Source organism: Pterocles gutturalis, unplaced genomic scaffold, assembly GCF_000699245.1.
Source record: "Pterocles gutturalis isolate BGI_N339 unplaced genomic scaffold, ASM69924v1 scaffold16666, whole genome shotgun sequence".
In the NCBI taxonomy this organism is placed as follows: Eukaryota; Metazoa; Chordata; class Aves; order Pterocliformes; family Pteroclidae; genus Pterocles; species Pterocles gutturalis.
The window spans coordinates 25,897-51,275 of record NW_010105785.1 but is presented as its reverse complement, the minus strand read 5'-3'; the positions used below and the strand labels follow the sequence as shown (position 1 = coordinate 51,275).

The window sequence follows — 25,379 nt, the reverse complement described above, 5'->3', positions numbered from 1 at the left end:
CTGCAATACCAGTGGTTTGGACATCTTGCAGATGGTGTTTACAAGTTGTGCTCATCCTTGCCAAGCTTAAAATCCAACGCCTCTCTGTTTCACCAGGTCTGCCAGTCATTGCTAAAGCTGCCAGAAGATTAAAATTGGACTCCTTTCTAAATCATCCTTCGTGTTCTCCTCCTGTAACTAAGAAGTTTTCATTGCATATTGCACTTGTTGAGAGGAACAGTAATATCTCTCAAACAGGTTTGTTTGTTTGTTTTTTCATTTTGGTTTTATAAAGAGTATTTTGGGAACAGGAGGAAAATGACTTAATCTCATATCTTGTGGAGACGCACCTAGGTTAAGAGAGTTATTTTTTCATCAGTAGCTTTCCATCAGTCTGTTCTCCACTCCAGCGAGCTTTATTTGACTGGTTTGCAGTAGCTCCATGGTACCCACACCACTGCTCATTAAAGGGCACTTCATTATGTAGCCAGGGCTATTAAGAAGTTATATGCAAAACCTAATATATTTTATCACCTATAATTCAAGACAAACAGTTTTCAAAAAATTCTCTGAAACTATCACAGTCTTATAGATCTTTTGCTTCAAATACTATTTTTTGAACTGTTGAACTGAAAAAATCTCTTTTCCCTCTTTGTCAGAAACAGTGTGTAGGTGGTATGCTTTCAGCAGTTCTTAATGGATTGCTCTGACTGGGAATTGTTCGTACTCAATTTTTTGTAGCTTCTGCAACTTCTCATAACTCTGAAATATATTTATTTTCTTATGTGCAAGAAAGTAATGGAGGGCATAATATATGTATTTTTCTTCATTCACTTCCCTGCAGTACTGCCAATCACTATATTAAGAGTAGAAATGGCCTAAACTTTCAGATGATGTAAGTTTTGACGCAATTTCAGATTCAAGTTACTCTACAGACCTATATCACTGTCACCACTCTTTGTTTACTTTCAGGAAGAAAAAAAAAACAAAACATTAAGATTTAAAACTATAAGTAATTTTGTCTTATGTTTTATTTTAAAAATCCAAGATGTTTAAGTAGCTCACATAAAACATTCTAGTTGTGTTAGGATGGCATGTTTTGTCAGCATGTCACACCAATTCTTTGCCTTTTAATTTTTCAGTAAAAAGCAGTCTCAGGTCTTAAAATTAAAAGCAACCTGAAATAGCAGTTATCCAACCAGTTCTAATTGCTAACTTCCTGAAAACATTTCACAAGCCTTTGTCACCAGATCTTGTTTCAGGTTCAGTAGTTACATACCTGAACATTTTTATGAGTTTCTTTTGGAAGTCTTCCTGTAATGTATCTTTTAGATTTTCTTTTCCCCAAAACATGTCAGCAACAATTTTCCTAATGTTTTTGAGCTTTGACTGTATTCTCTTTCCAGGTGTGCATAAGCTGTTTCATTCTGTTAATAAAATAACATTTTTCACCTGATGATCCTAATCCTGGGACAGGATAGTTTTAAGTAACGTTTTCTATCAGTAATGCTTTGTTTTGTCCCTGACCAACCTGTAATGCTTTTATTAAATACAATGTTAGATGAATTTCTATACCAGCTGATGGCAGAAAGGGACAGGAGAGAAGAAGAGGACAAAAGTCCTCTCTCTGCTTACAATTGCCTTTACAAGAGGTCTTCCCCAGTATTTTTAATTATCAGTTATCCACATGGAGGATAAAGCACTGAACCCCCCTGCCCCTCCCCACCCCCTCACCCCAGGTATTCTGAAAGCAGAAAGGCAGACATTCCAGTGCAAAATAAAACAAACACCACTCAAAGAGCTTTGAAGGATGTCCACATTAACCTAGCACCACTCTTCATCATCCTCCCAAAGGAAAACTTGGTTTATCTTCAGAACAAACTCTCCTTCCCCGTACCACTGAAAATATCTGTAAATATCTAGGAAGGTGGCCAGGTGGGCACAGAATGCACTGAAGAACGCAGTTGCCATCTTTTTCACTATTTATTGATGAGAATGTGAAGTCTAATGCACAGGGACAGGAGATTGCATGGCAGCAGCCCCAGGACTGGACTGTTGCTGGCTTGAAGCAGATTGTTTCACATCTCCATGTGCTGTCTCTGGAAGTGAGAATAACAGCATGCACTGCAGCTTTCAGAGGCTCCAAATCAATGAACATAAACCACAGCTGAAGTATAAGGGAAGCTATATTCTATATAGCTATATTTCTATATAATTCAATCATACACTTACAATATTTATCTAGATTTCAATATTTCTTTTTTGTCTTATGATTTAATACAACAGCAGATAATGCAGGTCGCTATTTTGTAACAAATAATTGACTCAAATAGGTGTGCTGCTTTCTCGTTTGTTGAATAGCAATAAAATCTCCAGACTGACAGCACCTAACACTGAAATAAATCCCCACTGAAACCACAGCCTGATTATGAAATACACAAACAATCTGCCTGAGACAAAAAACTACACAGAAACGTCAAAAATTTACCATCCCTTTGTAATGAATTACGTCTAATAGAAACTTACCATGTAAAACAAGGATGGATTTAGGACTGGGAAAACAAAGTGATTTACACAGCAAAAAAGATTCTTTAAGTTGCATCCTAACATAAGGATGGCACACTCAAGCCACTGAAGCCAAACTTATTGTTTAATATATTTCTTCTTCAAAGTATCTTTGTACCTTCACATTTGCAAATACTTAGATCAACTGAGCTAAAATTGAAGATATTTATGTTTCTTTTAAAAGCTAATGTGCTAATGTGCAAATCTACCTTCTGTGAAGTTTAATTCTTTCATATAAAGTTTTAAATCTGGAAATATATTAATTCTGGCAGTATTTTCTTATAACTTAGAAAAGGTAATATCCTAGATAAGAGGAAGGACTAGCTCTTTTTCCGTTTCATTTCTCTGTTGATTATCTTCAGTTCTAACACAACAGTTATGATTTAGAGAGTCGTAAATGCATTCAGATAGGTAAAGATACAGAGCTAAAAGGAGCAATGTATTTAGGAAATAGTTGGTAAATAGGTAGGGGAAAGAAATTCCAGCAGCAACAAGCAAATCTCAGTGCTATATTACTTTGACAGGGAAACAGCCTGGTGCATGGACTGTCTTGTGCGATTTTCAGGAGTGTCTCAGTGCCTAATTCATAGTCAAAGCTTTCACTCTTTTGAATACACTTGTAGGTCCTTATATGTTAAGAGTATGACCCAAGATAGGCCTCTGGATAGAAAAATAAATGACTGTATAGCAATTAATGACGGTCAGTGGATGAGCAGTTGCTCTGTATAGAGCCAGTAATGAGAGCGGGGGTTCTGGGGCACCCGAAGCACCCAGCGTGGGCTGGTAGGAGAAAGCAGGCAATGGGAGAGACAAACAATGCCATGGAGATTTCTGCGGTAATCCAAGGGGTGAGCTGAAAGCTTGTGAGCTGCTGTACTGTGTTTACTGCATCTTCCCTTCAACCAGCTTCCTAACTGACAATTGTATAGCAAAATAGATTGCAGGGATTAAGAGATGTCAGTCCCTTCACATTTCAAGAGAAGATGTGCCCCTATAAAACATAGTTAACTGATACCACTGTCTCATGTCCAATAAATCAAAAATAGGATTAAAAACACCTTTTTGGCCTTGAATTAACCAGCACCCAATAACTAACACTGCTGCCAAGTCAGGCATGCTATCATACAAGTAAGGTGCTAATATTAATTTTATCAGTTTATACTACAATTGCAACAAAGACTTGTCATCTGAAAAGGCACCACTGTGGAACACAGAAGGCACCACAGAAATCTTAGTGTGCACCAACTTCTGAAAAAAAGCATTTCTTTGTAAAAATCAAGAAGTCCTCTGTCGATCTCCAATGTACTCCTATATCTGACTGGAGAAATTTTTGCCTACTCCTTGGTATTAGCCTTATCACTATAGAGTTAATCCTTGCTATATGCTGTACTGATGACAGTATAGCTCATTAGCTTTCTCCTCTCTAGCCCACATTCGCCAAGATGTCAAGTGTAAATGACTAATGCATAACCTCCATGCTAATGGTGCTTCCTTCTTCATTTGCACTTTTCTCTATATCAGCCAAAGTGTCTATTATGATTCCTAACTATATAAAGAAACCTGGGAGATCAGAGTGGCCTCTCTATTATTGCTTACATTTGTCACATCAATAAATAACACCTTATAATTGTTGTTTTGCAAAGCCACAGTTATCCCTAGTCTCCTGTCCACCATCCTCTATATTGGCACTATCTTAGTGCAGTGGAATCAGAGGTGGGTTCTTAGCTGGTAATGCCATGCTCACTCACTTCATCATCTTCCAATTCCTCCTACCGTTTATTGTTGCAGGTGATAGTCTACTAGACCTAGTTTTTCTCTATGTAACTCCAGCATCATTTGAATTATTTTTAAAGAATTCAAAATCTGATAAAAATCCAACCTACCATTACTATTTCTGCAACAGTGCCCTAGGCTTTCTCTCTTCTTTATCCTTGCCTTATTAACCCTTGTCCTACCCTCATGCAACCTCCCAGAGGACCCCTAAAACTTTACCCCTGCAAAAAACATAATAACCTCTCCAAGTCATATCAAATAATAATGATGGTTTTTATCTGCTATGCCATCCATTCTTCCACTGCCATGGAGGAATACTAAACTTATTCTTTTCCATCCTGGTTTTATTACTAATCCCCATGCTCCATACATGCAAACAACAAGTAGCATCTCAGCCTCACTTACAAATCCTCTTCAACTCTTACTAGCAGAACTACTTATCCAAGTATATTTGGTTGAATACTCCCTTATCATTGGCAGACAAGTGTTAGACAGCAACAATTTCTTATTATACTTCACCCTATTTCTTTTTTTTTCCCCCTGGAAAAAAAATTAAACACTAATCCAAAAGCATTCTAGTAGATTATAGAAGAATATTGGTAAATATAAACCAAAAAGTTAAGATTCATTATCATCTTCTGTTTTCTTCAGAAGAAAAAGATTTAAAACTTTCTCTCCAGCCTTCCCTATTTCAGTAAAACAACTACTAAAAAGATGAGTTTGCTGTCATTTTTACTTCTTTTCATACCTGAAACTCCCACAGTTTAACCCCCAAAGATGTGGCCAAGAGTTTTTTTTTTTTTTCCTGTGTATAATTATATGTTCAGCTACCCTGTCATCTTCCTTTTCTAAAATTCTTCAACCTACTTCTGACATACAACACCACCTCTCCTTATATAACCACAGACTTTCCACAATTAGCATTCCAACTCATACTTTCTTTAAAGTTATGGTACCCCTCTAATCCCATTACCCATAGACTAAATAGGAAAGAAAAAACACTAGAAAACATAAAGAGTTTTCAAAAACACCTTCAATAACTTCATACTTTATCATGACCAGAATACTAGAAAAAACATTATTGCTACCTAAACCTTAATCCAAAGAAACCTCCAAACATATCATCTCCTGTGCAGTCCCCCCAATACTCTTGAACCTACCATCTACTGTAACTCACAGCCACAGTGACGCAAATCCAAACAGGCTTTCCGTGTGCCTGCTTTCTACCTCTTCAAGAGTTTAATCATGAAAAGCACCAAAATCTGCCATAAGTCATCCATCCCACTGATTTACTATATTACATGGCTTCCTTAGAGTTTTAGAATCATAGAATCATAGAATCATAGAATGGCTAGGGTTGGAAAGGACCTTAAAGATCATCAAGTTCCATGGCCCCCTGCCATGGGCAGGGACACCCTCCAGTAGACCAGGTTGCATATTTTACAAATAGTTCCACAAGAACAGACCTTGAGCTGTTGCTGAGTCCTAATACAACAAATGGGCCAGAAATAAACCCCATCTAGACATCAAGAACATTGTACCACCCAAAGATTGTGGTAATTCTGCACCCTAAAAATCGAGTTAAAAGCTGACAAACCATTGAAATCTGTAGCGTTAAACACCACCTCAGTTGTCCACATACGACTCTGATCAACAGTAACACAACAAAGCCACCTATATAGACTACATGTTTCAGGAAAAGTCTTGGCAGCTAATCAAACAGAATAAAGATGCCCCACTAACATACTCTCCAATAAATCAAGAATAAACCTAAAATACAAATGAGACCCCAAAATTTACTAAACACCCACACCCAAATACAGAACCAAAGCAATGGTAAGGAGATGGAAGGGCTTTTACCCAGTAAATGGGGCAAAATATGCATTAGTTTCCACTTGCATATCAACTAAGGCCAATAGCACCAGTGCAATGGTGGGTTTTCAGCCACAGAAACCTAAAGGCACCAATCCCTTAAAAACATTTCTACATCTCCTTCCTTCACCCTCCAACTCCCTTTAACATGTGCATAAATGCTTATTATAATGGATTATCTGTCCTCTGGCCAAACGGCTCCCCCTCTTTCTTGAGCTCTATGTCCCTCCGTATTCACCCAACATCTCTATTATGGCTCCTGTCTGCTCAAAGAAACATAAAGTATCAACATAATTTCAGAATTACATGTTTATAACTGTTTGTCGTAAGTTATCACCTCCAATGAAGTTAAATACTTCTGAAGTTAAACATGTCCCCAGAAGTTCCCTCTCCACTCCCTTTACCAACTTGGGCCAGAGCTAAAATATCACACTCACATCCTTCTCAGGTTTCACTTCTTCCTCACATTTAGCACTACCAAAGTGCCTGGGTCTGGGCCCTTTTTGTAACTTTCTCTGTACAAGACAACTATTGCTCCTCATGGTTGGATAACTAATCCTGAACCTTCACCTAAAGCCTGGATTCAGAGCTCTCTTAGCAAGAACTCTGTCTCCAAAGTGAATGCAGCTACTTTCTTAATACAAAATCCTTATTTCTTAAAATAAGTGCATATTTAAGGGCAGTGAATTAAACTTAATTAAAAATGTATCCTTGAACAATTTTAAACAGCATCTCTTTGGGGAGGGATTTGTTGGTGATGTATTTAATTTCTTTTAAAATTAAGCTTCACTGAAATCTTATGCATATAAAATGTGTTAGAGCAACTTTTAAAATGGCAGTTCTTTCTTTAGTACTGAAAGTTTCTTCTTTAAGGGCTAGAAAATAATATATTACCACAAAGAATAGGAATCTAGATTAGAAACTGTCTTTTGTATATTGATCTCCTTTGTTATAGATATCTTTTATGTTACATTTATCACCTCCCATATTTTTTTTTAAGTCAGCTCATCATTTGCCAGTAGCTGCATTGCCATTATGATAATGGCTTGACAATATATATACACATATATACATAATGATTGTTTGCAGGAGAATTTTAAGAACAGTGAAAAGATTATTTTTGAGTACTGACAGGGACCCCGTAGTCCAAAAAAAGAAACAACTAATGGACAGATAAATAGGTATCTGTAAAATCACAGAAGTTATTATTATTCTGTTACTCACTGTTCAAAGGGGGGAAATGAAATTACCAGGAAGTAGGTTTTAAGCTAACAATAGAAAATACTGTTTCTTATCACATCTATTTAAATTCTCAAACTTCTTGACACAGCATGCTGTGAAAGGCAAAAGCATCAAGGAGTTCTAAAGAGTTTAGACAAATTCATGGAAAACAGGTAAAGGTCTATCAGATATGATGGTCCAGCCACCTGCTAAGATAATTGTCAACCAGAAGTATTTCTCAGTAACTTCCTGCTACTTTCATTAGTCTTCAGTCATCCTCTACTTTGCCAGTGCTCGTAGTAGTACTTAGACTTATGAGCTGACCCAGGATAGCAACTTGTTTATTAATAGTCATGAGTTTGACGTCAAGATAAATTAGCTGGTTTTCCATTAGAAGCATATGAAGACTGGTTGTTCTTTGTAGAATCATAGAATCATAGAATCAGTCATAGAATCACTGAATCGTAGAATGGTTTGGGTTGGAAGGGACCTTAAAGATCATCGAGTTCAAACCCCCTTGCCACGGGCAGGGACACCTTCCAGGTTGCTCAAAGCCTCATCCAGCCTGGCCTTGAACACCTCCAGGGATGGGGCATCCACAGCTTCTCTGGGCAACCTGTTCCAGTGCCTCACCACCCTCTCAGTGAAAAATTTCTTCCTAATATCTAATGTAAATCTACCCTCTTTCAGCTTATAACCGTTACCCCTTGACCTCTCACTACACTCCCTGATAAAGACTGTTTCCGCATCCCTCCTGTAGAAGTCAAGGGCAAAGGAAATCAGAGAGACCTCAAACACATCACAGCCCAATAACATTTTGGGGTACTTACTGTTTATTAAATTGATTGTTTTATTTTTTTAAAAGAAGAGAAGACATTTTTGCATCACAAATTGGGTTTAAGGTTACCTCTATAAATGAATAATTTAGACAAAAGACATTCTGGAGACACTGTAACTTTCTTTGAATCAAGCGCTATAAGCATAACCATATTCCAACTAAAGGGGAACCTCATGATTCAGTCCTCTCAGATAAGTGAAATTATACAAGACAGTAAAAAGAAAAACAAAGGAAAAAAAGCCTGCCATACTCACAGCATCAAATTGAAGGATTGAAGAAAAACTTAATCCAACATCTATTTTAAAATCCATTCTATGTGCTTTGAGAGCACAAGCTCCCAATGCTTTCACCAGAGTGCCATTGCCCTTGTGTCACCAGCTCTATAGACCCCAGCACTCATTTATTTGCATTAATTTAGAATGACTCAATCGTGGCAAAGAGTTTTTTTTTCATTTTTAAACTTGTTTGCAAGGTCCTGACACAATCCTTCAGTTCCCGTTTCGTGTGGGGGTGTTAGGGAGCCGAACACAGATGGATTGTAAGCATCTAAAGCCATTTGTTTAGCAAACCAAATGTTTGCTTTATTATTTTAAAGTAATCAAAGAGAACCTGCTTGTTTCTTCTCCTAAGCTAGTCAGACAGAAACCAGTATTACAGCTATAACACTGTCATCCTGATATTTATAATCCAGGCTGTGCTGGGTGGATGTTTATGCACAGCATTGCCACTTCGGGCAGGGGAATCTGATAACGAAATAGGAATCCGAAAAGCAGTTTTATTTGAAGACAAGCAGTGCACAGTCCTCCCGAAGATGCCAGATCACATCTGCATAATGCACATGCAGCCCCTCAACCAAATCATCACAGCAGCATTTGCAAAGCCTGGGACAAGTCTCCCTAGGGCAGCTAAAGGACAAAAAAACCAGCTACAATATTGCTCCTGAGGAGGGACTTAAAAAAGTCGCAAGCCCATTTTGCATGATTTGTTGAGTACCTGGCGAGTGAAGGTTCAGGACCAGTTCACACACCATCCAATCTGCTAATTCACTCCTGCTTTTTGTTATTCTAGCTGCACTGCTGGTCTCTCAAATGGATTTTTTTTTCCCAGCTTGAATAGATGGCTACACTACTTGTTAATCACCAGAATAACAAAAAAAGCATATCAGCATACTGATATGCCAGTGTTCACTACCATGTTTTTTACCCCGCCACCCATTTGGACCAACTAGATGCCCACCATAGCTACCAGGAGTCTTGTCTTCAATTTTGATGAGCCCTGGGATTTGTGTGCTTACAAAGGCATAGCCAGGGAGCTGATGGGATCACAGGTTGGTGTGACTGAAGCTCTAATATAATTTATGCCTAAAACCTGCTGTATTTGAAAACAACTGATATAACCTGATGATTTAGCATGCAGGTAAGCTTTATAAGCAGATTTAGCCCCTGCAGGGAGAAATGTTAAATCTTCTGGAGGAAAATGATACCAAAAACTACGTAACATCTAATAGGAAGCAACACAGAGCTAACATGTAGGCACCAAAAGGCAGATTTCTCTGCCCTGACCCACTGTTGTTTTAGGATTTTTAGCTAAGCTGTACTGGGCTAAACGTGTTATTATTTTAAAGTACAAGGTAATGCAAACAAAGGGTGTGCATTTTATCTTCGTCTGCTTCCCACAACAACCTAGAGTGACATGGATCTGTGGGGAAGCATTTGCACAAGAGTACAACATTGTTACTGATCCTGCAAAATGGAAGCATGCACTCTTTTTATGGGTATGAGTAACTGGATTAAAATTTCTGTGCTTAATTTTCCAGAGAGTTAAGGACAGGAGCAAATATTTTTAGAATCAGGGCCTCGGTGGTGAAGACTGTGTTATGTTTTACACTGGAGGACTATCTTCAACACTTGTTCTGTATGACTCTTCAGTTATTACAAGAAATGTCTGCAAAAGCAGAATACAAGAGAGGCAAAAGCCACTAGCTTTACACCCAGATGAAAACTCCAAATTCTCTGCTCACCAGTAGGCTGTTATACTTACCGATATTGCAATACTTTCCTGCATAATTTTCTTTGCAATCACATACTATTTTCCCACTGAAGGTAACCATTTTACATTCTCCACCATTCATGCAAGGATCATGAACACAACCTACAAGCAGAAACCAAAGATCAAACCAAAGCTACAAACTATTCAAGAGAATTGATTCATTTTAACTTACTTTAGTATACCTTCTCCATGCATATAAATTTTCTGTAAGTTTTTCCTGTTTTACTCATCTCAGACCTACACGATATAAATTAAAGGAAACTGATGATTTCTGCCTATTGACGTCTGTCTGGTTTTTTTTTTTTTTTTACTTTTATTGGAAAATGTCAGCCTAGTTATTGAAAAATATTACCAATGAACAATAAAAAAAGGGGGTGGTGATTATTATTACTAGTGGTGATGGTGGTGGCATTAGCATTTCTTTCTGTACAGAGAGTTCTGTCAATTCCAAGTTTACCGCTGAGCTGCATTAAAATTTATAGTAGAGTATCTAGCACGGAACTCAGTTAAATATTTAGGATCTGTGACTGGGAAGTATTAAGTCCTATCAAATTTCTCAGCTGTCCCATGGGCTCCCAACGTCCTAGAAAGCCACCAACTCAATGAGTTCTGTGAGATGGGAATAAAAGCACCTACCTATTTCAAAGGGCAGGATAAAAGACAGCCAGACTGAATTACAGGCTAACTATACCAGAGCACATATGTAGGTGAGGTATACCAGTTCATTTCCCACCATCTCACCTTCCAAAAAGGATGTGCTGTGCTGGTTTCATCAGATAAGTGACAACCTGAAGCACATGCCCCACAGCTAGCTGGCCAGCTGTGTCAGGTACCAGGGAGCCTCAAAACAAGGAGGAGGCTTCAAAACATAAGCATCACCCCAGCCAGGAATGGGTATGTCGGGCCAAAAATCATGGGGACTCTGGGGCTGACACAGGGCAAATGGGATCCTGGAGGCAGGTAGAGCGTACATGCTGGCAACTAAAGAGTAGGGTAGGCTTGGGAAACAATCCCAGAGGTGCACCAGCAATGTGAAGCAGCTGTAGGTGTGCAGGGGTAGAGTAGAGGAGGGTGTGCCTCTCAGGCACATTACAGTTTTGGAAGAGAACAGAAATTTTACCACTTCTACTATTTAGTCTGCTGCATATTCTTACATGCTGCAGTTCAAGATTGCATCCCTGGTAAATAAAGCACTGAGCTGTCCTCCTAAAATTCAGCTTAATGCATAAAATTGCTTCCTCAAATAAGGATGGACACATTGAAGTGATTTCCTGGGTGAGAATTACTGCTCACACCTGGAAAGGTAAGCTACAATGTTTGTTTTTGGGGAGGGTACATGAGCTGCGAGAGCAACATTACTGTGTACAATGCCACTCTGGCTTTGATATCCCCACTCCCTACGGGACAATACCTGCAATACAATATAGTGCCTTACTTCTGTGCTCAACTCTCTCGCATTCGATCTGGCCGTACACGCACATGCACTGCTCCACAGCTCCTTGTTGGACTCTTGACCAGCTCATGCCCACATCAAAGAACTCGTAGAGACTGTTGTCAAAACATTTCTCTGAAACACAGTTTAAAAAACAACACAAGCTTTCTGAGGTTATTTCCTACAAGGAATGGCACAACAGACACCATCATTACCTGCTCAGCCCTTTTCTCCTGTTGAGCAGATAATGTTTGTTGATGGAGCTTCCCCACCAAGCCAGCCTCCACGGTGTGCAGGCACTAAGCCAGCAGCTCCAAGAACCTCAAGGCAGAGCTGGCTTTCTTCTAAAGCCCTTTCAGCATCACTATCACCATCGCCCTTCCAAAAGTTAATTGAGCAAACACAAAAAATAAAATTAGTGCTATATACTTATGTCTGTCCCACTTTACTGCACCATCCACAGATGATGGGCTGTGATAGAGCACCAGGACTGAGAAAGGCTTCTTTGCTTGTGTCAAGAGAGAAGTCCAGAGCTGCAGGCAAAAGTCTTCATTAAACAACAGCAAGTGCAACTGAAAATCTTCAGTGTAAAAGCCTAATTCCTTCCTTGATGTGCAGTAACTTGGGAGTGACACCACCATAAAACTGGAAAAATCACTCAAGTAAAGCCTTTTGGCCTGACTCTCCTCCTTTGGAAATGACTGCTGAAGGTGGAGTAGCTGCCCAGGTGTAAAGCTGACATCACAGGGCAAGCTGTAATAGACCCATGTCTGAATATACATAAGGGATAAGGTGTCACCTGAAATTTTGTTGTTTTTTCATGTCTTCCTGCCCTACCTACTGGATAGTATTATTAGTAATTTCCAAGCATGTAAGGGATATTTAAATCTTAAAAACAGAAAAGGGAGGGGAAGAGGCTCTTTGTGTTTCCCATAGCTTAATAGCTCACTGGCTCAGAGCACGCTTGGATTTATAACTGTATAATCAAGCTATTTTCAGCTGTCCTATCAGTGATGGATTGTCTGTCATAACCATTTGGAAATCCGCCTACACAAACATTCATACTGCAGTGGTCTCTCCCAACACAACAGCACTACCTTTTCATTAAGCAAACGTTAATGAGCTCTACTTACTGCTCATATTTCATGTTGTAACACTCATGGAAAGATACTTACTCATCTGACAGTCCTCGCCGGTGAATTCCTCAGGACAGGTACAGTGGTACATCCTGTGGCCGTGGGCGAGAGAACAGGTCCCTCCGTTTTGGCAAGGGTTGTTTGCGCAGTGATCTAGACAGGCCACATAAGACGTTGTTGTTAACAGGTGCCAGATAAGCCGGGCTTTGTTGTGTTAGGCGTTGGCTTGGTTACATGAACGATTTTGGTTCAACACACAGTGGTTTCAGTAACACCTGCTAATCTGAAACAATATTTACCCAGCCAATTTACATGGGGTTTGTTTCCAGCTGTATAGCAGCTATATTTATCCAGCTTTTTTAAAATGTACGGTAAATCACTGAGCTGAACCTTCTCCCCCCAGTCATTTGGACGAAGGTGGTAGGTCCATGCACCCATGAAGTCCCTTCCCAGAGCTGCCACTGCGGTGAGGAAGAAGATGGGACAAATGCCCACAAGATGGAGCTGTCCCTTTACACTGGGGAGGGAAGGCTGCGGCTCTGCCTCTGCCCGGATCACTGCCCTGCACGCTTCGCTTCTCAACATCCGTGACCGGGATTGTGCATCTCTCTTCCAAATTACACAAAGGACAACCCTCGACAGAAGAATTTGCTATGGATTTTTGGATTATGTCTAAAACTAATGGACAGCTGGAACAAAGGAGAAAAATATTAAAGAAAAACAAGGGCACATCCGAGTAAATCAGGCCAAGCAAGATTAAACTGGACCAGCCTCATCACTGCTTGTTAAGGAATTTTCTAAAACATGGGAAAACAGGGTGGGAGAGGAGAGAATGTGCCAGGACAACCCTCTGACTCCTGTGATGCAAGGTTTACTTGGCAATGTGCGATGCAAAAGTTGTAGGAGTCTTGCTGGCCAGCTGATGTCCCTGATTTCAGGCTGTGTCAAGGGGTGCATCTCCCTTGGAGTCAACCAACATCACATTTTACACGTGCTGCAGAGCTGGCCCAACAGCTTGTCTGCATTCGAATCCTCTTTTTTAATGCTAGTCAAACTCTGCAAGGGCAACTGTAAAGTTAGTGAATCCAGGTGCTCCTTCAGCTGGAGTGTGTGCTCCTAATCATGGGATGCAACGTATGGAAACACAGGCACATACATACGGAGCTGAAGCAAAGCATGAAAGGTACATCCTGAACTCTGCTACAGCAACATAAATGAGAAGCTTCCCCTGCACAGATCAAAATATTTACTTCGGAATAGAGTGGTGTAATTGATACCAGATAGTAAGCCTAGGTGTATTCACTGGTAGTTTCACTCCAGGATAACATCAAGGGAAAACAAGTAAAGGCAGTGACATTTCTACTGTTCCTGCCGTCTGATAGTTATGAAACTTTTAGTGGTGTAATGTTTCCTCAAAGGAGAATCGTGACTTGGTCTCTACACCATCTTCTGGTACAGCGGTGCTCAAGTCATTTGTTGTACCTTCGTTAAATCCACAAAGAGTTCTTCCAGTTGGAGTCCCTCAGCACCCACTCCAGCCTGACTTCCCTAGGGTATTCTGCATCCCTCTCCACCCTTTCTGGAGTTCAGGAAAAACTTCTACTCATGGATACATCATATCTCCCTGTAGGGGATCCTGCCCACCATTAACTATCCATTACCTGGGGAGTGCCAACTCCCTGCCTGCTCAGCCAATGTCTAAAGCCACCCAGCAGTATCTCCCCACCCTCATGGGTAAAACACTCCATGTTTGCTAGCAATCACCTTGACTTCAGCTTCACCTCTCTGAGGCTCTGCTGAATGAGCAGCAGCTTCGTCTCCCCTTTCTACCCATATCTTCCCACAAAAGCTTTCTGTTTCTGCCACCCACCTTTCCCAGAACTGGGACTGCTCTTCCCCAGAGGCCCTCCTGGGGTAATGCCTCTTCCTCCTGTCTGCACAGCCCACACCACTCTACTTCTTCTTTCTATATCAGTTCAAATGTCTCTTAAAAAAGCTCACTGTCCACCACTTTTCTCCCAAGCCTGGCCCTCCCTGGTGTTTTGGTCATTTGTTCAAGATTTCCATACATTCAGAGCGATAGTCCTAACAGACTGCCCAAGATGTGGAAGCCCCACGCATAGGCACATGTACATTCATGCATATAAGTACATACATATATATGAGCTAGGCATGTACAGCCCCAGTGGCCATGGGTATGAAGGTGTCACATCAGGTAGATACTACACACGTTCTCCACAGTTTTAGAGTGGAGGATCTTCTCAGAAACCTGAGCAAACACCCCCTGAAGGCAGGGATAAAGCTCCCCCTGATTTCAGGGGACATTTGAACCAGGGCTTTGGGTGCTGATACAGCGAGCTTTGGTACTAACTTTGGCACACTGTGGTACTAACATCTCCCTCCAACAGAGCCTTCATACCTGAGCTTCACTTCATCCTGAAGCTAAAGGCTTTTTGGTTAAACTTTCTCTCCAAGTTAGCAGATGTCTTTTTCTGGATCAATGCCTCCACCACTTGCTTAACACTAATTTGTAAGCAGCCCTGATAGTTTCAAGTCTATTCCTCAAGTACACATGGTATTCTTGGCCTAGAGAACATCCGTGCTTCAGCCCTTGCTCTCTAGCAGGTCCTTCCCCATCCCGGTTTGCATACTCCTCACCAATCTCTCATCACCAAAGGATACTTTCTTCCACCAACATTTAATTTTTTCTTGCTTTTCAAGTGACTATAAAGGGGTTGAGATTCTCACAAAGATGTAATATTTTAGTGGATTTTTTGCACAATTAAATCATACATTTTCCACATTTTAAAGATCAGCATTATTCAGTTTGACTGCCTTTTTTTTTCCCAGAGATCTTCTCCAATAGGTCAACTTTCCTCCATTTACTTGAAATTCCCCTCAGCTGTTATTCCCTTCATTCCTTTCAACCTCACCATAAACCTTTTCTCTTTGAACTATGGCTGACAACCTGTTAAACCTTTTCCAAGTCCAAAAACAGTGCTTGCAGCTTAAAAAAAAAAATAAGTAGACTTATGTTTATAAGTAAATGATGAGCTAAAGACTTTTTTATTTAATTTTACAAAATTATTAATGCTTCCAGAAAAAAAGTATTTTCCTTGGAGCAGCCAGCAGTGATTTCTTTTTTCTCTTTTCTTTCCTCTCTCACACATATAACTCTTTATTTCTTGATAAAAAACAGTAGCCAGGGCAGGCCCTCAGTGGCATGAGGGGTATCTACAGCGATACTCTCAGTTTGGGGCAGGTAGACAAGGTGGCTTTCTTGTTGCTAACCACCTTATCCAATGCTGCGGTGGGTAGCAGGCAAAAAATGAACCAGAAAGCCCACAAAGGCTTGTGGGCAGCCAGCTCACTGCCGAGGTGGCTGCATGTGGGGCTGGCAGGGCCATGGCGATGGGCTGAGGGAGGGACAGAGGTGCCACAAGGCACCTCCAGAAATGCAGCGCTGGACTTGGAGAGCTCCTTCTTCAGCTACTGGAAAAGCCTCCTTGAGTCAGCCAGCCACCACTGTGACAGCCAGTGTTTCAATGGAGGATTAAAGCAGTCTTGAGGTACCGCTTCCAACATTTTAGGCTTTGTGAGAGCACATGAATAAGTGTGTGCAGCTCTCATAACCTGACTCTTGCAAGTATGAACTGTCTATGAAGTCTATGTCCATGTCTGACATACTTGCATTACAAAGGCACATGCATTGCTGCTTGTTTTGGGGTTAGGTCATTTGTCTCTGATCTACTGTTAATCTGTTTTAAAGCCAGGCTGGAAAATAATTTAGAGTTGCTAAGTTCAAAATGGTGATGCTATGAACTGCGTAATTTTAGACTCTCAGCATGATTCAGCTAACGTTGGCTTTTCAAGTGCTCTGGTAGATTGTAATCAGCTTGGCTATGAGTCTCCTGACCTGACAGAAAACTCACTGCAAGGGGAGGGTGGAAAATGCCCTTTGTTGGAAAGTAGGAAGGGAACATCTAAGGGCATCTGGTCATATCCTGCAGACTAAACAAGATAGGTCGCATTTGAAAGTAGTGCGAAGTAGAAAAAAGGAACATGAGATCAGCATTTAGACACAGAGCCAAATAAACCCTCAGGGGTGTCAAGTCTGATCAGTGCAACACCTGATTTTCAGTGCTGGTCTGTCATTGTATAAAGTGAGAATTAGATATATACGTTCCTTATAAAATTAGATTCTCCAGCATCCAGCTCATGAAACATCAAGTCAGGGAGACAGAGACAAGCAAGGGCTGGCCATCGAGGTACTGCTGAGGACAGGGATGCATGTTGCCCACCGAACTGCTTGGGACGTGATGCTTCCACCCAGCATGCCAATTAAAGTGACTTATATAGAAAGCAGTTTGCCGCAGACCTTGGCTTCCCCTTTCAGACAGACTTCCTCAATAAGGTAATTGTAGCACTGGAGTGTGGTGACCACATGAAGCCATAGCACTGCTCAACTAAGTAACCCTTTCATTGTCCCTCTGTACTCCTGGAAAGAATGCGTCTGTCCTCTTGTCTTCTCTGTCACAGCCCAAAGCCCCAGGAAGTCTGGTTTTGAAGGTCTGCTCTTTGCCCTGAGATCTCCAGGGAGGACGGCTTGTAATGATGGCTGTGTGTTGTACAGGGTGCAAAATGTTTCTGTACCTTCTAAAAAATTAACTGGTCACAGAGACAGAAAACATAACTGATTAAATGTGGGGAAAACTAAAGGCACATCCAAACCATGAGGGAGGAGAAGACGAACACCTCTGTGCTCAGCTCCAGAAGGAGTTCAGATTTCCATGTTGGCGTTACCATCATTTCTCTCTATGACTTCAAGTTAGTCAACAGAAAGTGAATTAAAGACTGTGTGATATTCAGTCCAACGTTACAATTATGCAGAATCGCAGAGAACTGGGAACACCTAATGTGGAGGCTTGTTCTGCACACACCAAATAAAAGTAGCACTGAAGCCACCATCCCTCCTTACTGCAGGTGGCAAAGGAGGAGCCAGGTACCTCGAGCGACTCAGCAATGGCTCGCCTTACCTGAGTAGTCTTTGGACAACGAAGCGCAGTGTCCCCATCTCCTGTCCCGGTCATAGTTATGTGTTGTTGAACACCTGAAAAGAATTAAAGCTGCAGTTTAGTGCAGCCTTAAACAACTTGGATGTTTGCACTGAAACTATATGGCCTTCATTCTTTGTCCACTTGGAAATTCATAATTTTTTTCCTAATTAGCATCTGTTTCATTCAAAATCTCTTAATACCAGAGGAAAAATATGATTTTTTTTTTGTTAAAGATCCTCTGCCCCATTTGCCTAAAAAAAAAACAAAAAAACAAAACAAAAAAAAAAACAGATTAAGAACGAGATGTCAAAGCAGGACCTGAGATCTCCAATGAATCCTCCAGAAAAACCCAACCTTCTTTCTATTTCTAAAATTAGAAAATGAAAGACATAAATAAAAACCAAAAGCAAAGCAAATAAATTATGTGTCCTTTATTCACTATAAAAGAAGCAAAACAGGACCCAACCCGTTTTTTTAAGCCTGTTAGTTATTTTAATAATCTATGGAAGCAGAAGACTGTCCACAAAGGGACTTTTTCCTGGCTTTCAGTGGCAAACATATTTTGCACTCAGTTCCTTTAAAGTATTTCTATTTTTTGACTTGCCAGACAAAATGAGGAAATAAGTGACATGGAGGTTATTTCCAAATGCACAGATAAAACGTCTCCTTTTCGTAGAGCAGCAGGCTGAATCCTGCACACCACACCGCTCGTGGGAATCCTACCGAGTCAAACCTGGACACCTCTTTTATCGATGCACTTTCCTTACCCACCTTACCTCCAAGGCTCATAGCACTCCAAGGAGCACTAAGCTGCTACTCTCCATTTGCAGAGGTAGACGTATAGGCTTCCCCAGGGCCACACAGGGCGTGTGTGACTGAACTGAGGCTGAGCCTTGGAGGTCCACATTGTGTCCCAATGCACCATCCACCAAAACATCCTCCCTACCCAGTTCTAATGCAGCAAAATAAATATCAGGTGTCACTACACAGGAAAATGAGTGGCTACATGGCTTTGGAAAAAATAGGAGTTTGCTTTATTTAATGTGCCGGATAATCTGTTTTTATTATGTATGTTTTTATCATACCTTTAACAGTTGTGTTATCAAATAGTTTTTCACCCTAGGATATCACAAGCTAGAGTGAAATTTTGTTGTAGAGCATGTCTACCATTTTAACTGCCCTACTTTGCTTCCTAATTAGATGCTATGTGGTATTAAAAATGCTTTCATTCCTACGGAACATCTGAGTAGGCCACACATATTAAGTTTGGTGACCTCAATTATATAAGGTGCACAAAAAGAAAGGCGCTCGGTAGCCTAGTGCAGATTAACTTGACAGGTTCGTAAAGAGGCTGTTTTCTCACAGGCTTTAAGGCCCATGAGACTCTGCTGGGAGTTACTGGAAATTTCTCTGTGCTCCTTCGGTGGGAAGTGGATCGTGCTTTTTTAAAGGATGGTCTATTATGCATGAGGTTTAAGGTGAGGAGTAAGTTAAAAGTGGTTCTTGGCCGTGCACTGCTTGTGTTGCTGTTGGAAAAACCGTCTCTGACTGAACACTTCATCTGTGCCAAACATGATGTGGAAGGAGAATCCAAACTTTTCTGACTGACTTAATTATTGATTTAGCAGAGCAATGTTACACAGAGCAGCGTGGGAGAGACAAATGGAAAAGGCCTCGTATACATCTAAAGAATTCAAGCAAGCTCTGATTGTTGTGGGGGGGGAACAATTTAAATGCAAATTAATATAAATTAATTTGGAGTCTGTCCAGTAGCAGCCAAGTTCTAAGCAAATGGATAATTCAGGTTTTCCCATCTTAAATGTTTTTTGTCATCAGAGACCCTGACAGAGGCTTTTTCCACCAGCTTTCCACAACCCACTGGTCCTCCCACCCAATGCTCTTCACAAGCCATCCCCCTCCTTCCCTGTCACCTCACAGTGACTACGAAGAGGCTGGTCCTCCCCTGGGATGCCAGGCTGTCTCCTCAGTGCCAGGCTTCTTGTACATTCACATAATCCCTTTGTATCTTCCTCTACATATCTCTCACTGTTTGGGAGAAGCTCAGCATCCTCAAAGCTACTTCCCTAGTCTCTCTCCTTTTATTTTTAAAATCTCTTCTTTGCTGGGAGGCTCACTAAAAATGTGATGATATTTTGGTCTCCCAGGATGTTACCTCCAGCAGCCACACCAACCAAATGGGTTTCTTATTTCTTTGTGCTACTTGTAAGTGGGCCTACACTCTAAATTTATGAGACAACAAATGTCTTTATATGTCACATGAAATTGTCAATAAAAAAGAGAAAACTTAAAGACACAGATACTGCAATAATAACACCAGAAAAGTACACTTCTAGTGATTGATTTAAACAACATTTTAAACCTACACATGGTAAACAACATGGGAATGGATGGACAAAATGGTGTATCAGAGACGAGGCTTAACTGGTAGGCAGGATAAATGGAAAGCGGGATATTTTACCCATCAGGAGCATTGGGAGCCTTATTAATAGGATGTTTTGGAGAGTAAACAAAGCTTCAGGTCAGAGCCAGACTGGTGGAAGGAAAGAGCTCTGCCATCACGCCTGGTGCTGTCACAGTTCCCTCAGACCTTTTTAGGTGTTGTCCTGACCACAAGAGATGGCCAGACTTCACCTGACAATGCCAGAGCAACCACCACCAGCACCAGCAAAATTCAGAGCCCAATGCTTGTGTCTCCTGGCTCACCCCACAGGTCCTTCTCATTTCCAGGACTGGTATAAACTCTGCAGCTTTTAATTCAAATTGCTTGGCTGCAACCTAGACCACCCTCCCCCTTTGCTCTCACGGGTGTCCATTGCACCCCCATTTTGTCTGTCCCTGCACTGTTCTGTCTTTCTGGAGGTACCAATGAACTTTAGGAACAGTTCCAGCTAATTTTTTCTCTTCAACAAAAAAGGCAAATTTACATGACATCTTTAGTACCTGGTAAGAGGCCTCTGAATAGGAATTTATCTGTGAAAACAGATTATAATTAAAGGGAAATGCAATACAGGATGCTGTTAAAGGAAGTTTGTTATTTGACTACTGCAATTATTTTGTCTTCTTTCTTGTTTTCAATATTTATTTATAAAGATACAAGTTGTTTTTTCTCTCAGAGTAAGTAGGAGTAGGTTACTGTGGTCAGGACTCTGATTTATGTTGAAAGATTTAATGTTGCAAATGGACAAGGTCATATCTGATTGCCTCCCACATTTAGCCCTTTGAATTAACACAGTTGCTTTCATAAATGAGATATCCAGCTTTGTATTAAGATAGACACTGCTCTTAAATGCTTTCTGCAGAACTATCTTTTTCTTATACTTCATATGATAGGCTAGCAGACAATATCTGTGTCATATGTAGTATGAGAAAATGTATAATAAAATTAAAGCCAATTGGAGCAGGCTTTGGCTCACGCTGCTCACACTGTATTGTTTTGCCTGTAGTCCTGCCTTAAAGTATGACTTGAGGACTAAGGACATGGACTCATTAAGTGGATAATCCAGCACTCTCCTGTTCTCCTTGCGTTTGACCCCAAAGAGACAAGTAGCATCCAGCCTCCCACCATCTCCATCCTTACTAGCAGCTCACAGGCAGGCAGTCGCAGGAAGGACACAAGCCTTGCCCTCACCTGCTGCCTGCCAGGTGCCCTGGGATCAGTTATTCAGCATCAGTCCAGCACGGGCTAGTGCCAAGTCACACAAAAATGCACAGAGCAGGTTTCCCGACTGCTGTTCGGGGCTCTTTTCCCAGCACCTCTCTGCCTGAAGTCACATGTTAGGTTGCTTTTAGCTTATGAAAGAAGCATAAACACTGGCCAGAAGGTCAGCCATGGGGTGAAATTGCCTGTCAAAACCAAACAGCTGAAAAACCTCCTTGCCTCCTCACTTGTAAATGGCTTTTTAAAAATCAGAAGCATAAGAGCAAGTTGTCCAAGGTCAGCTCTAAAGTGTGTTCTAACCTTGGATCCCATCCATTCACAGCTTCTTCAATTTTTTTTCCATTTCTGTGGCCTAACTAGATGAAAACAAATACACAGAGAGTTATGTATTAACAAGATCCATCATCTTAAGCACTGCATGAAATTAAGTGGATCCAAAGATCAAACTCTTTGTGGCTACAGTTCATCAAAGACAGGGTTCAAGCTGGAAAATTATTACAGTTCCCTTTCTTTAGTTAAGATATTGTCAAATTCTTGTTTCCTTGAGGCTTCTCTTATCTGGGTTGTGTCTATGGATGTTGGGGAAATTCAGAAGTGTTCTCCTCAGATCATTAAAAAATTAGACAGTCCAATATAACAAAATCAGAGTTCTGCCCTGCATGGGCAAGTAAAATAAACTCTGCAAAATTTCACCTCCACCCTGAAAACATGCAAGTATGTGCCTTTCACATAGCTCATCTGTGCATATATTTTCACATTACCAGTACTCATATATTCCTTGCTTTTCTGCCTTTGATTTCTGTTAATATGTGCCCATTAGATAGGTTCGTCTGCAAAGTTAGTCTCGTCTATTCAGTGCTTGCTGCGGCAGGGTTCCCACCTGACTGCCCCTATCCCAAAATGAATAACGAATCCTTTTTAACAACTTCTGCATATGGAAAAGAATAACCTTTGCCCAAAATAAGGAGACCTGGCCTTAAACACACTGACAGAATAAATCATTACCCAACAAGCAGGAGTAATACCTCACCTCTTAGTACTGCACTGTCCGAAAGGGGCCTGGTGCCAATCTGTATAGAAATTAGAGATATGGGAGGGGAAGAACCAGCTTTCCTCAAACATCAGATGGTCTCTGCTGCAGTACAAGTATGGCTCACACAAGTCAAACAATTGCTTAACCAAGTGTTCTCTCTTACAGGTGTCTGTACCTCCCCTCTCAGCAGAGGGTTTCTATCAGGTCGTTTCATCACTCCTGCCCTCTCTGTATGAGCTCTTGGCACTCATATAAGTTGCAATTCCAATATGAAGGCCAGGAAGGAAACATTTCTGCAGTTGTTGAGCTTTTTGTGGTCATGCAAACCCTGTGCCCAGGCTCGCTCCCCTCTGGCCATGAGTCTGGACCTCAGGGCCATGACTAAAAGCAGAACTGCATGGCTCTGCTTGGGCACGACATCAAGCTCAAGTCAATTATTCTAAAAACAAGACTGAAGCACTAACAGGATGACATTTTCATTTGAATGCTGTCTTCATTTGTGAGCAATGTTAACTTACCATTTCTTTCTGGAAAATACATTTGATAAACACGAGTGATAAAACCTTCCACCGTAGCGGAAAGGAAATTTGCATAAATTTCCATCCTCCGTAAACACTGAAATACAAGAATAAAAATCTCATCACGCAGCTCAAATCCAACCCACAGGTATATATATTATATGTTATTACATGAAATTATGAGGATAGATATCTTTCAGTTTTTCTGCTGTACTTTGGACTATGTGTCTCTGCAGCTTCTAATGCTAAGAAGAGAATTAAAATCTTATGTAATGGCCAAATCAACAAAGATTCATGGGCTCTGTGGTAGAATAAAAATCTCAGATCGTTTCAGCTCAAAAGATATTGCAATTTCTGGTACAGCAAATGCCAATTATATTCATTAATTGCAATTATCATTTCTAATTATGTAGTATTGTAATAGCATATTAAATTAATTTCTGAAGTCTTATCCTTTCAGGCTCCATATCACATTCTAACATCTGTTTAAAATAATTAAGGCACCAGAAAGTGTAAACTGAAATAGAAACAGCCAAGAGAAAGAAGGTTTTAAAGGTTGAAGGAGACAGATAATTTTGATCATACCACCTTCCCTTTGGGCTAAGCAGATTCCTTACAAGTGTGAAGAAATTGATGGGACCAATGTCTAAAAAGGGCAAGTTTTACATTCATCACATCAGTGATGGCAGTCTAAGGAAGGCTAGTGGGAGTCTCGCAGAAAAAAAATTCTTCAAGACAAGTCTTGAGAATGGGAGAGACTGAAGATAAAAAAGACAATGAAAAACTGTCAGAGCTTATTTAACCACTAAACTAAAAGCAATCAGTTTTAAGTGCCGGGAGCATGAATGGGAAGCCAACCATTGCTGTGGGAGAGAAATGGGGCATACAACCGAGCTGGCAGCACCGTGCATTTCCATTTTTTCGGTGGCAGTGTACAACTGCTCCTTGTCCTGAGCTTACCCCTTCAGTCATGGCTGGGGCTTCTCCACACCCTTGCGATATCTGTTAACCCTCGCAAGCCCAGACTCATCATCTCAAAGAGCTGTGAGGCCAGTTATTAGTATTATAGAAAAAATAACCCCTCCCTGTGGTCCAAAAACTCATTAACTGACATTGCAAAATAGCTACTGCCAGCCCCTCTGCTACCCATTTTTCAAGCCTGGTTTTCATTGTCTGAACTAATTTAACAAATGTTCAGATATTTACCTTCTCTGTCTGATACATCCCCTTATAAGCAGTTAGGAGCGTTGTGAAAATACATCCCCATTCAGCAGACATATTGAATCCCAAAGGATGTAAAAGACTGTTCTAAGCTGTAAAGGCACCACTAATAGCCCAATTTCTGTAATCCATAGCAGCAAAAGCACAGGACAAGAAAAGATTTAAAAACTGAAGTCTGCAATGCCCACACGCAGCCAGGATGTTTGATCATTTAGATGCCATCAAAACAAACGCAACCAAGAAAATTTCATGGGGCTCAAACCCTTCTCCAAACTCTGTAGCAGAAATTGAACCTATACTTAAAAAGAGCTTATGTACTTTAAACTCACAGGGCAGACGCAGTTCTGATTAAAAGAAAGGGAGTTGCACATCTACAGCCACGCTGTTATGAGTGAATATAAGCCACACCAGCTCAGACAAACCAAAATCCCATCAGCACCTTTTCATTAATCCACACCTGAAGGAAAATTACCTGACATCCCTGAGCTAATTCCAAATTCCCCTCTACACAAATTAATATTGGCATAATCATTCCATAATCGTTATTCATGTTGAAACAAAGACAGGCTTACTACTGGCTTGCACAGCATGGATACAGACAGGCACATCAGTCCTACTGTCAGGAAACCTATTAGATTTGGCTTTGTACCTTGTGGGTGAGTGAACTCATGTTTTGAGCCTCTTCCTGCCCCAGATTTGTGGTGCTACAAAGAGAAAAAAAGAATGTGGATTGGAGACAAAAATTCACTCTGGGAACCATCCTTTAGAGACAAACATGCTTTCCAGGGTGCCCTGAAATTGTGTTTCTCCCAGTGCTTCTGCAAAGATCTTATTATTTGTGTGTGACTTTTGCTGGGGCACAGTCTGGTGAAACGGTAGATAAACACTGGCTTGTGGAAAGTCCTGTTAAACCAGGAAAACCCAGCACAGCACAAAAATGCCAACGCTCTGCTCCATTATATCTTTTTTCTGCCAAGGGACACATCTCCTATTTCTCTCAGCAGGA

The 25,379-nt window shown here is 40.8% G+C and overlaps 1 protein-coding gene across 1 annotated transcript in view; it reads right to left on the bottom strand.

The window, feature by feature from the left end:
- The window catches only part of HGFAC (HGF activator), a 40,873-nt gene that overhangs the window by 14,173 nt on the left and 1,321 nt on the right, over positions 1-25,379 (bottom strand). Inside the window, exons 2-7 of the mRNA XM_010087534.1 lie at positions 25,023-25,077; positions 23,153-23,249; positions 17,902-17,975; positions 12,905-13,018; positions 11,733-11,864; positions 10,289-10,399 (exon numbers count right to left, since the gene is read on the bottom strand). Coding sequence (XP_010085836.1) covers positions 10,289-10,399; positions 11,733-11,864; positions 12,905-13,018; positions 17,902-17,975; positions 23,153-23,249; positions 25,023-25,077 — 583 coding nt within the window. The remainder of the gene's footprint in view (positions 1-10,288; positions 10,400-11,732; positions 11,865-12,904; positions 13,019-17,901; positions 17,976-23,152; positions 23,250-25,022; positions 25,078-25,379) is intronic.